Consider the following 15,603-nt stretch of genomic DNA (forward strand, 5'->3'; position numbering starts at 1 on the left):
CATGCTCTTTCCCACTTTTATCTAACTTGTCACTAAACTCTGTGTCAAGAATTTAATAATTCCACATCACATGAATTCTTTTTTTTTTTTTTTAAGATTATTTTTGTGGCCATTTTTAGGCCTTTATTTATATATATATATAATATATATATATTTTTTTTAAATTATATATATATATTATTGACAGCTGAAGACATAAAGGGGAAGAGAGAAGGGGGAATGACATGCAGCAAAGGCGCAGTGGTCGCAGGTTCGACTCCGACCTGCGGCCGCTGCGTCGAGGAGTAAACCTCTATACATGGGCGCACGCTCTACCAGGTGAGCTGCCCAGGCACCCAACATCACATTATTATATATATATATATATATATATATATATATTACTTTTAAGGAAAAGAGAGAAAAAAGTACTAAAAGGTGAAACCCTAAAGGGATTATAACATAGAATCAAATGGCAAACCAGAGTAAAACAAATTAGGATAAGACGATATAAATTACTGCAAACCTATCTACAAGAGGCCGTATTACACATTTCATCTTGTGCCGATCAGCCTGTCAGACAGACATGAAGCAGTCAGGAATGTTAGCTATCCTCTTGTTATGTCTGATACATAGGGCGTAGTGAGCCTAAAGACAACGTCTATCTATTTTCATAAGTCCTTCGATGTCACTGGCCTCTGCACACATTGACACTCCTCTGCGAGACGGACCACCAACACTTAAAACAGTGGTCAACTTTCTGCTTATCTTCATGACCCTTCCAAATTACACAGCACAAAAGATGAAACGTGGCTGCGGCTACCCATGCGGGTCACACCGAGGACTCCTATGGCTTGGGGGGGTAGCGTGGCGCTCTCTTTGCTTCACCCCTCACTGTGTGCCCTCTTACCCCCCTGGCCTCTGGACAATGAACCATTCTGCGGGCTTTGCAAGGACCAACACAGCCATTTAACCCCTGGCCTGACCTTGTGTCTGACTGAGGTTTAGAAGAGGTGAGAAGAGTGCCACACGTCTGTCCACTGACGACGTAAGATGGGGAACCATGGGGTTTATCAGGGGTATGGTTTCACAACTTTTCTCTACAGGGTGTAGAGTGGAGGCTGAATCATCTGTTCCTTACAAAATGCCTCTATTTCCTACCTACAATGTACTTCTTATGGCTTTTGCTGAGCAACTTAAATCGTTCTCTTAATACAAACAGAAGTTTAAGAAAAACAAATACAAATAGAAAAATCCCTTAAAAATGTCAATGAAAATTTAAATTTTTTTTTGTGGAAAAGAAATCTTGCTGCTTCTTACTAATTCTTCCCCTGGCTATGTTCTGTGTTCTCCTTGCATTTTTCCCTTGTTACCAAACACCTTAAATGTCTCTCAGGGACAAGCTGAAGGGTTAATGCAGTACATTAGAATTCATTTTTAATGTTCTCTTCAGTATCACAGATACAAGGCATATTGCCATGGTTTAGAGACACAAGAATAATTCAATTGAACCTGGATGTTTTTCATAAATGTTGGATATGTCAGATGCGGTACACACCCACCCCAACCTCCCCGCCCTTACTTTCCACCTTGCTATAGGGCGCCCACTGAACATTGACACTGCATGTAATTTGTGTGCTGCAAATCAATTCGATATGCATGTACTTCTTAAGAAAACTGGGCTGCTTTAAGGATAGTTTTAATTATTTTCAAGTCTATCTTAAAACAATACTCACATGCACATTGAAAGAGTCATTGGTTAAAATTGTTCCTCCTGTTCAAGTGATCTCTTCCTAACATGATTACAGTGTAAGAGATGGGGATCAAAAGTCAAAGGCCCTGTCCTGTGTAACGATGCATTTCAAAGTTCAGCTGAAACTAATATGTGACTCAGCAGTCTGAGTCAAAAATATCAAGTCAGTGAGTAAGCTACGATCTTGCATATTTTTGCTTTTAGTCTCTAAAGCGTGTTTCTCACACGCCACCCCTTTTTAATTGACTTGTAAGCTGGCGTCTATCCTGAGGTTGATATAAACTGCAATAAATGACACACTAAATTCATAAACCTTTGGCACAGGCTTCGTCTTGACCTTTGCTGCTCTTCAGTTTCTTGCAGCAGTTATTGCAGCTATGACTTCTGCTGGGAGTATCCATATGGCACAGCCACAGCAAATGTCCCCAAATGTCCTGAAATATAATTGAACAATGGGGATTTTACTGTTGTCTTTGTGTCTTGTAGTAATTACCTCCCTGTCAAAAACCTTTTATATTGCAGCTTTTGCATTACAAAACGTGTTTTTGATCATTCCTGCTCTCTTATATCAGTGGTATACATGTTGATGGTGACCCTGGAGTGAACCAGCAGGTACGGGGGTGACGGGGTCAGTGGGGTCACAATCCTTTTGGACCTCCCGACTGCCCTCTCACTTGTCCCACTGAGAACGAAGAGCTAGGTCTTTGTAGAGAAGAAGCTCTACTACCTAAGGCTACTGGCTCTCCAGACTGGCTGGGCACTGAAGCGCCTCTGCCCCCTCAGGGTTGAAGACAGGGAGGGGAGCAGAGCCAAGCATTACTAATAGATTAATTAAGTTTCCATTGAGGTGGCTTTGTAGTCAGTTTATCCCCTCAATGAAAGAGACATTATATGGTATTAGGGTGCACACAGAGCAGACAGGCACCTCTCTCTCTCTCTCTCTCTCTCTCTCTCACACTCACTCATACACCTACACATTTAATACTATATACTAATCTCTGAGCGTCATGTGTTTTTTGAATTTTTATATTCATAAGCAAATATACTGCCAGTGTGGTTTCTTGATCGTAGCTATGATTTTCTTTAAAATGTGGAAATACAGTGTATGTTTTAGAAAACCCAACATTTTTCTTAGTACTGTAGGTAGGGTGATTACATCTGAACTGTACAGAATCCACCTCACACAGGTTGTGACTAGGCTGTTTCCCAGATCAAATGATCCACAGATCTTAGATGATTTACTAATATTATTGCTCTTCCTGATGGATTTGCCAGTGTCAAACTAATCACAGCACAACAGAAATCAAGTCAAAATCTAATTAAAACTAACATGCACATCCTTAGCTTTAAAACTGGAAAACTGGAAAAAAGCTCCTACTGTTATGTTTATGCAGCATGGTAAAATCATCAAGTTTATTACACTAAGGTTTAATCAGTGCTACCATTCTAAAGACATTCTGAAAAGAGCAAGCATCCAGACTAAAACAGTGTGTTTTTGTGTGCATTTGTTCACAGTAATGCCTCATCTTCCCTGGATGCTGTAAAGACCTCCTGCCGACACTTTGCTGAGGCTCTGCAGCTGGCTAAGGACCAGAGATTTGCCCATGAATATGGTGTCACCACTGTGGCTGCCAAACACAGAGCTGCAAGCCAAACAAAACCTGAGGAAAGACTTGGACACATGGACAGCACCAATGCTGAGAAGTGTACTGAGTGCCCAGAAATGGAGTCCACTGGAAAAGTCCAACCAGTTATTCCAAACACAGACAATATCAGATGCAAATACTGGACTTTTGAGAAGTTAGCTGCAGAGAGTCGGCATTACTCATTCAACAGTGTTGCAAGAGGTCCAAAGACGGAGCCAACAATTTGCAAAGCTAACTCGGGCAGTGTTCACTCCTCTGCAACAAAGGGGAAACCAACTTCTTCCAATAACGAAATGGCATCTGTGTCCAACCATCAAGACCTGGACCTCCAAAAGTAATTCACCAAATTTTCTGAGTCAGTAGTGTCCACTTCTGTAGTGTCCATTCCATCCAACACGATGTTGTCAACAACAGATCAGTAAGATCAGCTGATAGTGTAGTGTGTTGTAGTGTTTGTAATGAAAGCCTCCAAATTCTTTCATGTTACACAAATGGACACTGCTGACTTAAAGCTAACACCCTCTTTTTTATATAATTCTTTTTATAGCAGCTCAGCATTTTATTAGTTTCTGCTGCAGAGCATTTGTCATTATTGGAGCCTCCTCTATGTGATTTACAGCAGATGTTTAACATCTTATTCATTTTAACACGCAGCTTCATCATTAACACCGCACTATCTTTGGGAAGACGATAGATCTTTGATATGAAGGGTGACTCTGGACAGTCCTCTTTTTCAGATGTCTGCTCAGAAATAAATTCATGTTTTGAAAGACAGAGGTGCTATGACATCATATAAATCCCTCACTTTGTGTGCGTGTGTGTGTGTGTGTGTTTGTCTGTGTGTGTCCTTTTCGGAGCAGCACAGCAGCAGCCGTGATTCAGCAGCTGTGGAGGAAATATAGACTGAAATGTGAGAACATCAGCAGCCTTTCCACAGCTGAAAAAGGAGGAGGAAGTGGTGGAGATGGAGGAGAGCCAAAGTCAGGACCTTCCTATGTTAACGGGAGCCTTGTTGGCCAAGATTATGCAGCAACTGTCATCCAGGTAAAACTTCTGGAATTTTGTCAGATATTCTGAACTTTTTGTTTGACTTACTACAACAAGTGGAGTCAGGCTATAAATAAGGGGCAACAATTGAATGTCTTTGTTGCCTTTGTTAGAAAGAAAACATACCCACATGGCTTACATGTTTTGTCTTTTGCCGATTTTTGCAACATCCTCCACCAAACCAGTTTCCCTCTGATGCTATTTTGAAAGTTACGTACAGGAAATGAACAACTTATTTATGTGTAGTATGGCAGCTATGTCAGAATACGATTATCCAGACAGAGTAGAGTATGTATTATGTGCCCAATGCAACATACCCACAGAGCATGAGAGGCCAGGGACTGCCAGCCCAGATTGGTTTCAGTGATACAATTTAGAGCACTGTCTTTCCCCCAACACTGCAGTAACAGGACCTTTGTCCTGAGCTTGTACAGTGCTGGAGACAATGGTCTAGCTAAGTGTGACTGTATAACTTGAATATCTCAAATGAATCAATCAACCTATTTAATTTTTTTTAATAGTTATGTATTCAGAGTTTTCGCAGGGTCTTTAAAAGTCTTAAAAAGTCTAAAATTTCAAAATGAAAATTTTAGCCCTTAAAAGTCTTATATTCTATATATGCAAAAGTATTGTGTTCTAGGTCTTACATAATTTTAAACAGTTCTTAATTTTCCTACGTCCATGCAAAACTATAACTTCCATGGTGTTGTAGTTCTTTCTTTCGCTAGTCCAGAATATAATTTGGCTGTATTACTACAAATGTAGTCTATATCCACGACCTTCCACTTCCGGGATTGCCCTGCTGCTACCGGAAATTCCGCCGTATGTCCTTTTTTTCGACCGGATTTCCGTTACCTTCCGCTTCCTTTGTGTTGGAATTCTAAACTCCAGTGGATTTATGAGGACTATGGTTAACTGCTCCTCAGATCTCTGCAGGGTAAATCCAGACAGCTAGCTAGACTATCTGTCCAATCTGAGTTTTCTGTTGCACAACTACATAAAACAACTTTTGAACGTACACGTTCCACCAAAACAAGTTCCTTCCCGAGGCTATTTTCCAGTGTCAGCGGGGGCTCTGTGCAGCGCTTAGCGCCACCCCAATCACGATTTTGATTGGTTTAAAGAAATGCCAAAAAACCAGAGCACGTGATACAGAAAAAAACTGAATTTAGGGCTTAGTTGATGTTGTGATAAAGGTCTTAAATTTCATTCAATATTGGTCGTAAAAAGGTCTTAAAAAGTCTTAAATTTGACTTGGTGAAACCTAAAGAAAAGAAACTCTGGTATTAGTTCAGTCCACCCATCCGTACACACATCCAGAACACTATGTCCATTGATGCATAGCAAATGTAAGGAAATCTACATTAGAACAACTAACGATTTAGAGATATAAGAGAGCAGAAATGATCAAAAAACGTAAAAATGCGGTCATACTGGAATAATTGGTCAATTCTATTTTTGATTTATTGATTAATCATCGAAGCTATAAAATGTCAGAAAATAAGAACAAATACCCATCACAATTTCCCATAGTTTAAGGTGATGTTTTCCGATTGCTGGTTTTGTCTGCCCAACAGTCAAAAACCCTAAGATATTCTATTTACAATGATGTAAATCCGAGAGAAGCAGCACATACTACATTTAAGAAGATGGAATGGGCGAATGTGTTTGGCATTTTGTTGAAACAAACCTTCAATATTTAGCAGCCTAATTTAGCATAGACAAGAGACTTCTACTTAATTTCAATACAATTTTATTTATAGTGTCAATTCACAACAGGAGTTATCTCAGGACACTTTACGTGTAGAGTAGGTCTAGACCACACTCTATAATTTACAAAGAACCAACAATTTCCCACGAGCAAGCATTTGGTGAGACAGTGGCGAGGCAGAAACCTCGGACAGACCCTGGCTCTTGGTGGGCGGCCATCTGCCGCTGCTGGTTGGGACACAGATACACAGATACAGATACAGTCATGTGAAAAAATTAGGACACCCATGCTAAAGTTGACTAAAAAGAGGAATAAAAAAATCATCTTTTGCAAATTGATCTTAATGCCTTAATTAACACCAATGAGGCAGACACCAATTTTCTTTGTGAATGAATAATGTATCATAAATAAATAAATGTTCTTCCTTAAAATACAGGGGGCATAAATAAGTACACCCCTATGTTAAATTCCCATAGAGGCAGGCAGATTTTTATTTTTAAAGGCCAGTTATTTCATGGATCCAGGATACTATGCATGCTGATAAAGTTCCCTTGGCCTTTGGAATTAAAATAGCCCCACATCATCACATACCCTTCACCATACCTAGAGATTGGCATGGGGTACTTTCCATAAAATCATCTCTCAATGCAAATCAAACCAGCTATTAGACTAACTGAAATAAAACCATGCCAATCTCTCGTCAATCTCGCTTTTTATTCCTCTTTTTAGTCAACTTTAGCATGGGTGTCCTAATTTTTTCACATGACTGTATATGGAGAAATATGATTCATAATAATTATAGCAGTTGGTGTGATGAACAGTGGCAATTATAGTACCAATAAAGTTAATAGAACTATGACTAGAACTAATATTAGTACTAGTGCAGGGTGTAGCAGCGCGTCGAGCAGGACCACGGCAGCAGCTGCAACCACGATCCAGGTGCCACCCCAATCCAAGGAAAACTGCGAGGCGAGAAAACATAAGGACTCCGGGGAATAAGCTCTTTGGAACTAACTTAGTAACAAGCATTACTGGGACAAGAATGCACACAGATTAACCTGTCAATGTGTAATTAAGGACCTTACTGCTACAACTAGAATTTTTAATATTGTGGCTGAAGTAACTTTCACACAGTTATTATCTCAAAATGTCCTTTTCCACCCTTGAACATCCATCTTCAGGCCTCATACGTGCTATGGAGGCATATTCGGCTATTCCGTATATGGGTGTACAGTAAGCGGCTGTTCTAAAAAACATGCTATTCAACACTTCTCCCAAATCCCTTTTCAACACAAAAAGTGTTTGATGAGTCCTTTAGGGCTCTCTAAGGGAGAAGGTGGGGGTGGTGGGAATAGTGTGTGTCTATTGCGGTGGGTGGTGGTGGTGGTGGTGGTGGGGGGGTGGGGGTACATGAGTAATTAATCAGATTCCAAAGAAGTGCGGTAGTAAGAGTTCTAGGATTCCTGCTCGGCTCAACTTGAAGTGAAGTGTGCCCCCCGCAGCCCATTGGGAATTGGAGGATTTAGAGGCACACTGGAGCTCCATTTGTCTCGGAACAGCCCGGAGTCACGCAGAGTTCAGACAGCAGAACACTCAGCAATTAAAACAAGGTTAACAGGTTTTATCTCCCTAATGGGATAACACACAATATTTACGTTTGCCTTGTGATTCATGGAGGGTTTTCTACCATTTTCTTCTTTGGGTACCTCCAGGCGTTTTGGAGGGGCTTCACTCTGAGGAGGAGGCTCGCATCTGCTCTGGCTGCTGTCACATGCCCCGACAACGGAGAGGACGACACCTTTGAGGAGGTGGACATGGATGAATTTGTTTTTGATGAGGTAAGTGAACAAGTTCATGTGTTCCTCACGTGCATGGTTCAGTAATTTTTTACCCCACGCACTAACGATACACAAACCTGACAATACAAAATGCACAAATGCATATACTTACCCAACATTCTCTCTCTATACACACACACACACACACACACACACACACACACACACACACACACACACAAACAATCCTGCACACATGCAGATCTGCAAAAATACATACAAAGATGCAGAAACATGCACACACATGCACAAAACAAAGACACAAAAACATACAGATAGACCCACAGACATGTAAGTTTAGACACGCACAAAAAGATTAAAACATACTACACATTTATGAGCTATCAATTTAAAGCTATAGTGCGTAGTTTCTGTTGCCCCCATGAGGAATTCTAAATAATGACAACAACACTGTTGGCGCAGCCACATGATACAAGCCTCCCGTGATCGCCCACAGCCCCCATCCCTCCTCCACGCTGTTGCTAGTAGCTAAGGAGACATGGAGGATTAAAAAAACATGATGGCTCTTCAGAAGAGGTCATTATCTTTAGGGTGAGGCTATTTTCACCCCTGGTACAATAAGCAGTGTATGCTATTCGTACCCTGGTGCAATTAGAAGTGCTATTCGTACCCCGCTGGTGCACACAGCAATGTGTTCTATTAATACCCTGGTACAAATATCAATGTATGCTATTTGCAACCCTGTGCATTTACAGTACCTTGGCATATATTTGCACACAGTTATCCATACTATTCATGTATTACACCTTTTTGGAATATTATCGCCCTGACATTCTTACCCTAACCATAACCAATCCCACTCCTCTTGCCTAAACCTAACCAACCCAACCAGAGCAGGCATATTCATGAGTCTTCCCCTACCACCCTGCAAAATTGCAAAAAAAAAATGCAAATTATCCAATCCAAAATGAAAAAAACAAGATTGCTCCAGTGGGGAATCAAACTCGAGACTCCCAGTCCAAAGCTCAGTGTTTAAACCTAGCACCTAGCAGTTCTCAACTGTTTACTACTTGGTGTCTTCAGGCCTCGGTTGCTAGGTAACTATACTGTATACAAAAAATAGGTAGGCCTACTAACTAACAAACTAACGGTTGTATGCTTTCACTGAAGACAGAAAGCGCAACTATAGTATCCATTTTCCGCTAGAAATTCAATTGTTATAAACTTTAGAGACAAAACTTTCCTAATATTCCAGTTTCTGCTGTCATGGAAGATGAACGTCCGCCATGAATTCGGTGCACGCGAGCAACGCGTTTTTGTTGTTACGTCACAGGGTGTGAATAGCTCAGCTGTGTGGCCGAGGCTATTCATACCGGGGGTGCAAATAGACACTCCGTTATCTTTACTTGAGTTTCTGCGCGCAAAAGTTACTGGACGACACAATCTTCTGAACATAGCCATACTGAGAAATTCAGAGAGAGTTGTGTGGAGCCGATAGTCATCATTCATTATCTTTGTAGCAACTCATTTGGCAATGGCTTGAATGTAACGGATGTTCATTAATATCAAAAAGTTACGCACTAAAGCTTTAACCTGTTTGTGACACTAGAGCTCCCTTCACTATTGTATATTTTATACACTATAATAACATACGTATATTATATGCAGTATTATATGTTAGGTTCTGAAGACACTTTTCTTTGTTGTCCCTTACTTGTTGCTGTCAAGAAAAAAAAAAAAAAAAAATATATATATTTTTATTTTCATAAAGGCAGCGCTGGAGAAACACTGGACATTGTCGCTTACTGAGGACCCACCTCCTAGACGTTACCCTGTGTCTGAGCAGCCACTGTCTCTGAAGGTAAAGCAACTGTCCTGGGACATTCTGTAATATTTTTAAAACCTGGTGGGCTGGTATTCTAGTGAAAGTGGCCAGTGAATTTTGGAAACCAGCCCCTGTGTGATGTCAATGGAAGAGTTATTTTCTTGCCCTGTCGCTTTCTCATATTGGTTATCGCCCCCTCCAGGATTTGTCTCACTCTTCCTGATTGATCTTTAAATTTACTCTCTTGAAAAAACAAGATTATTTCCTGGAGGGCTGTAGGTTGCTCTGCACCAGCAGATGTCATTTTTCACGCTGGCGGACTGTCGTCTAGTTTTTTTCCCCTTCATTTACCTCTCGTTGGATCTTTTCTTTGGAGCATGCTCAGCACTATACATCATGGTGGCCGCTTTAGGCCAGCTGATATGGTGCAGCTGCCGTCATGGCTGGCCTCAATGTGTTGACACTGAGGTACGCATCAAAGGCAGGGATGAACAATTTAGTGCTTCCACAAAGAGAAAATGGGATCTGGAGAGTAATTAAGCTGTTAGTTTGACTTACATATGAGCATTCCTTGAGTGTGAAAACTGTGTCAGCGAAATACCTCAAAAGAAAACATTCATTGAGTTTAGTGGACAGTCTTATATATACATTTCATTTTCCAATACAGTATATTCAACATATACTGAGGACTGTATGTTGTCTAGACGGAGCTCAAACTCTATTTTTCCATTTAGAGTTCCAGCCTCAGAACCTTCTGAACACACCGGAAATAAGGATTCAGTTTTTTCTCTGGCAGAAGTTTCCTCAGTTGAATTAAATGTAAAGAACCGCTCCAGTAAATGAAAACTCCTTGAAGATAATATAAAGATTTGCTGCTGTGTATACTAAAATCTACTCAAATAAAGTCATAGGAGCTGTACATTATGGCTGACAATGATTAATGTATGTATTTCAGCCTCCTGTGCACTTTCCTAAACCCTCCCAGTACATACTCCCACCACCGCTTGTATTGAGGCCAAAGCAGGCCTGGGTGCCCAGAGAACAGATGGACTCTGCTGGACAGAGGGTTTCCCCAGAGAGCTCCAACAGGTAGAACAACCCACAGCCGGCATTTGACTGCATTTGATACAGAGAAAAAAAAAGTCCAAGTAGTTATAGTAAGCAGAGTGTTTTGTTGACATCATCACAATAATGCTGTAGAGGTCTGTACACCGTAGAAACACAAAGTCACATTAAGCTGTAGGTGTTAGCCAGGCATCCTAACTGGGCTCGTCATATTATCACTTTCAATAAACTGCACCTGGATTACTCTAACATTCATACGACACTGACATTATAACATTCATATGTATTCAACCCAAAGCAAGTTACTAAGAATGGCATTAGATTCAAGATTATTTATTGTCCTTCCTCAGTACACTTATATGAAATAATATTTGCTCCAGTACCAAAGTGTAGAGGACCTAAAAGTATGTATTAAAGTGCAATAAAAAACAATTAAACATCAGGAATAACACAATATTAAACAGATAATATTGAACAAGCAATAGACAAAATCAACCATGATACAATTATGTTGAAATTATATTTAAATTGATTTTCTTACAATGAAAATCATGACGACTCTTGTCTAAATTATGACCATATTCTGCATACTAGTGTGTCATGGTTAGATCAACATCGTCTACATTTCAAACTTAAGTAATGTAGCCTTTAGGCAAAACACTCAAACTTTACTGTACCAGTGGACCTCAGCCAAGTGGGTTCAGTAGCCAACAGTTTTTTACTGTGGAGATCTCTTTTGATCAGAAGTTGACAATGTTGATAACATGCTAATACTAGTCCTGCTGTTTTAATATGTTTAAATATGTGTGGTCATATTATAAAATATGAATTTGTAGATTTCTGCATGTCATGTTTTATTTTTAAGGAGAATCGTTTTTATGATTTCAGAGGTAAATCTCCTGCTTCAACCTCAATGCTCAGCGGTCTCTCTGAAAGATCAGAGAAGATTCTGGAAGAATGGTAAATCATTGTCTTATTATACATTCTGTCAATGTCAATGTGTGTTTTGTTATTTCATTGCATGGGATTTTTTTTTATGGTCAATTTATTATTTTTTATATTTTTGAACAAACAGATACAGTTGAACAAGAACAACAACCCTCTCCCACCCCCCACCCTCTGCGGTCTCGAGGAAAACAAAACAAACCAATAAACAAGAAAACAAAAATTGCCTAGTCGCTCACTTCTACTTCTTGTGATGCTGAGGTCATTAGGACTGATACTTGTGCTGCTGCATTTTTCCATAGGTCTATAGTTGGCTACTTGGCTTTGTTAATCCTTGCTGTAGAGAACTCAAGCATAACCATGTCTAGGAAGTACACCAACCAAATACAAAGCGAGTGGGGGGGAGCCAGCGTTGAGCTATCATTTTCTTGGTTGCGGTTGAGCCGGCTAGCCAAATTTTCTTCTGTCTCCCAAATAGGTGTAATTTAGAGTCATCATTAAGTAACAAAACAATCGGGTCAGTAGGAATTCGACATCCTATCACATCAGATATTCTTGATGTTGTTTTATTCCAAAACTCATGCACCTGTTCACAATCCCAGACCATGTGTAGGAAAGTTCTAGTTTGTTCAGGTTGACAGAACGTGCAACAGGGAGTAGGAATGACTTTAGTGACGTATCTCTTCTGAGGAGTCCAATATGTCCTATGGCATATGTTGAAGTGGATCTCCTGGTGATTTGGGTTCTTGGAACAATGGAAAATGTTGTCCCAAACTGTCTCCCAATTAATTACGTTCCCCTCAGGGCTCAGCTCTCGCTCCCATTTCTTTACTATTGGGAGTTCTCCTACGGATACTTGCATCAGTTTAGCATAAATCTTGGACACTAAATCCTCTCACAGGAAAATCAACAAACCATTTAATGATTGGGTGCGCCTCAAGACTGTTCCCCCATGGCACTCCATAACATTTTAGGGCTGACCTTAAGCGAAGATAAAAGAAGAAGGATGTCCTGGGGACCTCAAAACTAGCTCTCAGGTCTTCAAAACTTAACATACCTTTCTCAATGAATAGCTGGTCTAAAGTATGCATACCTCTGTCACTCCACTGGTTACAAGTAAAGGGTTTGTTACCAGACATTAGGTGTGCATTGTGCCATGTTGGGGTATTCAAATGCAACTTATTGGTGTATCGTAGGTGCTCCTCCACCTGTTTAAAGTTGGTCAGTGTGTTGGTGATAATAGGACCATAGGCTAGCATAAATGTTTTTGGGCACACACCTGCAAAAGCAAGGTCTTGCAGTCTTAGACTTCCAGTGAGGTTTTGCTCTATTTCTCTCATGGGACTGTAGATGAGGGGTCCATCCACACTCTGAGGGCCGTAGCTGAAAGGCTCTGTGGTACACTTTAAGGTAAAGGAGGGCCAGGCCTCCCGTGTTTGTGGTACGTTGCAGGGTAGTGTATTTTAGCCTAGGTTGTTTATTATTCCAAATACTGCCGAATTATGGTATCAAGTTTCTTCCAGAAATTTATTGGTGGGGGTAAGGGGATCAATTCAATTTCAATTCAATTTTATTTATAGTATCAAATCATAACAGGAGTTATCTCGAGACACTTTACAGATAGAGTAGGTCTAGACCACACTCTATAATTTACAAAGCCCCAACAATTCCAGTAATTCCCCCAAGAGCAAGCATTAGCAGTGGCTAATGCGACAGTGGCGAGGAAAAACTTCCTTTTAAGAAGAAACCTCGGCAGACCCAGGCTCTTGGTAGGCGGTGTCAGACGGTGTAAACTCCCCAACAGCATAACTAAGAGAGACAGGTTAAGGAGAGGAGCCTGGTCGGGCTAGAACTCTCCCCAACTGGATCAGGCTGTACTAGCCTGCCTCCCTCTACTCTACTCTATTCGCTCCCTAACTATAAGCTTTATCAAAGAGGAGGGTTTTCAGTTTATTCTTAAATATGGTGACGGTGTCTGCCCCCCGAACCCAGACTAGGAGCTGGTTCCACAGGAGAGGAGCCTGATAGCTGAAGGCTCTGGCTCCCATCCTACTTTTAGAGACTCTAGGAACCACAAGTAGCTCTGAATTCTGGGAGCGTAGTGCTCTAGTGGGACAATAAGGTACTATGAGCTCTTCTAGATATGATGGTGCTTGACCATTTAGAGCTTTGTAAGTCAGGAGAAGGATTTTAAATTCAATCCTGGATTTGTACTAAAGATTGTACTTAAGAAATTCACATGAGGAACTATGTTCATTTTAACAACAGCAATCCTGGACTGTAGCGATGCCGGCAGCGCAGACCAATTGGCCAGATCCCTTTTAACACTACTTAGTATAGTTTCATAGTTATCCTGGAGAACTTGCTGTAGCGATGTGTATATGGTGATGCCCAAATATGTAATTTTGCTTTGGGTTGGTATTGTACAACTAATAGCTTATGTCACCTGTCTGTTGTTCAATAGAAGAAGATTAGATTTATTCCAATTGATTTTATAGCCAGAGATTGAGCCAAATTCGTTAAAGATCTTAAGAATTTTTGGAACAGAGTCCTCAAGGTCAGAGATGTACAGCAAAATATCATCTGCAAATAACGATATTGAGCGGTTATTGAATTTTATCTGGACATTACATATTTTATTTTGCCTTATGGCTTGGGCTAACGGTTCAAGAGAGATCGCAAATAGCATGGGAGAGAGCGGGCATCCCTGTTGCGAGCCCCGTTCGATGGGGAATGGCTATGAATGCAGCATTGGTTGAGACTTTGGCCGTGGGATTCGCATTTCATGAGATTTTGTGTGTGACACGTCTGTTCTTCTTGTCTCTAGGGGCTTCACCGACAGCCACACAGCTCTTCTGATGCTCAAGAGAGCTCAGAAGATGCAGTCAACGAAGCAACAGCAGAAGAAACGTAGAGGTGAGTGTGTGTAGAATAGAATGGTGTACATGTACACTCAGTTGCCAGTGGCACCTGAACAATCCCGGAAGTGGAAAGTCATCGATATAGTAGAAACTAAGTTTTTGCTGACAGTGTTTTAGAGAGGTGCTGATACAACTGTATGGTCATTTTGGTCGTTTTTGGTGCTGTTGAATTGTGTTATACTCACAGGTGTGACTCACAGGTTTCTATTATTTTGTCCATCCCATTTTTATCAATAAGGGTAGGCTTAATAACAGAAACATCTTTGTATTAAGTGTATGTGCCTTTTTTCTGGTGTGTGTGCTTGTGTGTGCAATATTTCAAGTTTGACAGAATTATATTCATATATTATTAGCAAAATACTATATGAAATATGAAGAAATATGTAGATTATTAGGCAGATCAGGAGCTCTCATTTTGTTGTACACGTATACGTGTCCTTTGTTCAGTAATCCTTACACCTGAGCCAATGTGTCTTCTTGTCTCCTCATTCCTAATCTTTTAACACCAAATATACCTTACAATTAGGGCTGCATTAGTCTATATCCACGACGTTCCACTTCCGGGATTGCTAGAGTGCCGTCGGAAATTCCACCGAATGTCATTCTTTTCAGCCGGATGTCCATTACATTTCCCTTTCTTTGTGTTGTAATTTTAAACTCTGGTGGATTTCTGAGGACTATGGTTAACTACTCCTCAGATCTCTGCAGGGTAAATCCAGACAGCTAGCTAGACTATCTGTCCAATCCAGGGGCGATTCTAGGATCAGACCTTTAGGGGGGCTCAGCCCCTAATGAGAATGTGACAGGGATACAGTGCCTTGCAAAAGTGTTAACCCCCCTGCTAAATCAGTAATTTCACTGGATAACAATTAATATATGTATTTATTATTATAACAGAGGATAAATGCAAAC

At 40.6% G+C, this 15,603-nt stretch overlaps 1 protein-coding gene across 2 annotated transcripts in view; it reads left to right on the plus strand.

Moving 5' to 3' along the window:
* Positions 1-15,603, plus strand: part of lrriq1 (leucine-rich repeats and IQ motif containing 1) — a 48,964-nt gene that overhangs the window by 19,877 nt on the left and 13,484 nt on the right. For both annotated transcript variants that reach the window (XM_031295319.2, XM_036003346.1), the window contains exons 15-21: positions 3,248-3,712; positions 4,239-4,422; positions 7,849-7,974; positions 9,707-9,796; positions 10,716-10,849; positions 11,714-11,785; positions 14,598-14,686. In XM_031295319.2, the coding sequence (XP_031151179.2) occupies positions 3,248-3,712; positions 4,239-4,422; positions 7,849-7,974; positions 9,707-9,796; positions 10,716-10,849; positions 11,714-11,785; positions 14,598-14,686 (1,160 nt within the window). The remainder of the gene's footprint in view (positions 1-3,247; positions 3,713-4,238; positions 4,423-7,848; positions 7,975-9,706; positions 9,797-10,715; positions 10,850-11,713; positions 11,786-14,597; positions 14,687-15,603) is intronic.

This window comes from Sander lucioperca, chromosome 7, assembly GCF_008315115.2.
Source record: "Sander lucioperca isolate FBNREF2018 chromosome 7, SLUC_FBN_1.2, whole genome shotgun sequence".
Taxonomy (NCBI): domain Eukaryota; kingdom Metazoa; phylum Chordata; class Actinopteri; order Perciformes; family Percidae; genus Sander; species Sander lucioperca.